The sequence below is a fragment of the Colobus angolensis genome, unplaced genomic scaffold (genome assembly GCF_000951035.1).
Source record: "Colobus angolensis palliatus isolate OR3802 unplaced genomic scaffold, Cang.pa_1.0 Scaffold81, whole genome shotgun sequence".
Classification (NCBI taxonomy): Eukaryota; Metazoa; Chordata; class Mammalia; order Primates; family Cercopithecidae; genus Colobus; species Colobus angolensis.
The window spans coordinates 11,602,926-11,604,099 of NW_012121932.1; the positions used below are offsets into that span (position 1 = coordinate 11,602,926).

A 1,174-nucleotide genomic window follows, 5' to 3' on the forward strand; every position below is an offset into this window, starting at 1 on the left:
CAGGCGCTGCCACCTCGCCTGGCTAGTTTTTTGTATTTTTAGCAGAGACGGGGTTTCACCGTGTTAGACAGGATGGTCTCGATCTCCTGACTTTGTGATCCGCCCGTCTCGGCCTCCCAAAGTGCTGGGATTACAGGCTTGAGCCACCACGCCTGGCCTATTTTCTTTCTCTTATCTCACATCTAATTCCAGAAAATCCTATTGGTTTTACTTTCAAAATATGTCTCAAATTTTACCACTTCTTACTTTCTCCCATTAAGCTCACACAAATTCTCCATGGACTGACCGTAGAACTTCTGGTTCAGAGTATCTTTTGTGTCAAGGACTTCTTTGGAATACAGAAAGTTTATGGATTGCTTCTTAAACGTTTTTCAATGTATAAAGTAAAATATATCAGAAAGATTACAAGGAAGTCAAGGGTATTAAAAGTTACCAAACTGTTAGGAAAACTGCTCATTACCCTCCAATAGCTCCCCATCACATCAGAATAAAATCCACACCCCTTACTGTGGCTTAAAAGGCCCCTTGCACCTCTCTATCACTGTCCCCCTTACTCATTTTGCTTTAGGCACACAGGTCTTCTTGCTGGTTTTCTAACATGCCAAGCTTGTTTTCCTCTCAGGGCCTGTATACCATTTGTTCTCTATCTGGAATACCCTCATCTCCCAGATTTCTGCATAGCTTGGTTCACATCCTTTGGGTTCATGTACACATGCCATTTTCTGAAGAAGTCTTCCTAGGCAACAGCACCTAAATTAGCCTCCTCTCCCTAACCACTAGTCACTCTCTATCCTCTCACCGTTTCTCTTTTCTTTTTTTTTGAGACAGAGGCTCGCTCTGTCGCCGAGGCTGGAGTGCGAAGGCACGATCTCAGCTCACTGCAACCTCCACCTCCTGGATTTTCAAGAGATTCTCCTGCTGCGCCCTCCCAAGTAGCTGGGATTACTGGTGCCCACTACCACACCCAGCTAATTTTTGTATTTGTAGTAGAGACAGTATTTCACGATGTTGGTCAGGCTGGTCTTGAACTCCTGACCCCAGGTGATCCATCCTCCTCGGCCTCCCAAAGCGCTGGGATTACAGGCGTGAGCCACTGCGCCCAGCCTCATTTTATTTATTTATTACTCCCACTCCACCCCACCCTGTTCCCCAGCTCCAAAGCAGAATATATGCC

At 45.8% G+C, this 1,174-nt stretch overlaps 1 protein-coding gene across 1 annotated transcript in view; it reads right to left on the minus strand.

The window, feature by feature from the left end:
- Positions 1-1,174, minus strand: part of NVL (nuclear VCP-like) — a 128,520-nt gene that overhangs the window by 44,783 nt on the left and 82,563 nt on the right. Inside the window, exon 21 of the mRNA XM_011929511.1 lies at positions 247-328. Coding sequence (XP_011784901.1) covers positions 247-328 — 82 coding nt within the window. The remainder of the gene's footprint in view (positions 1-246; positions 329-1,174) is intronic.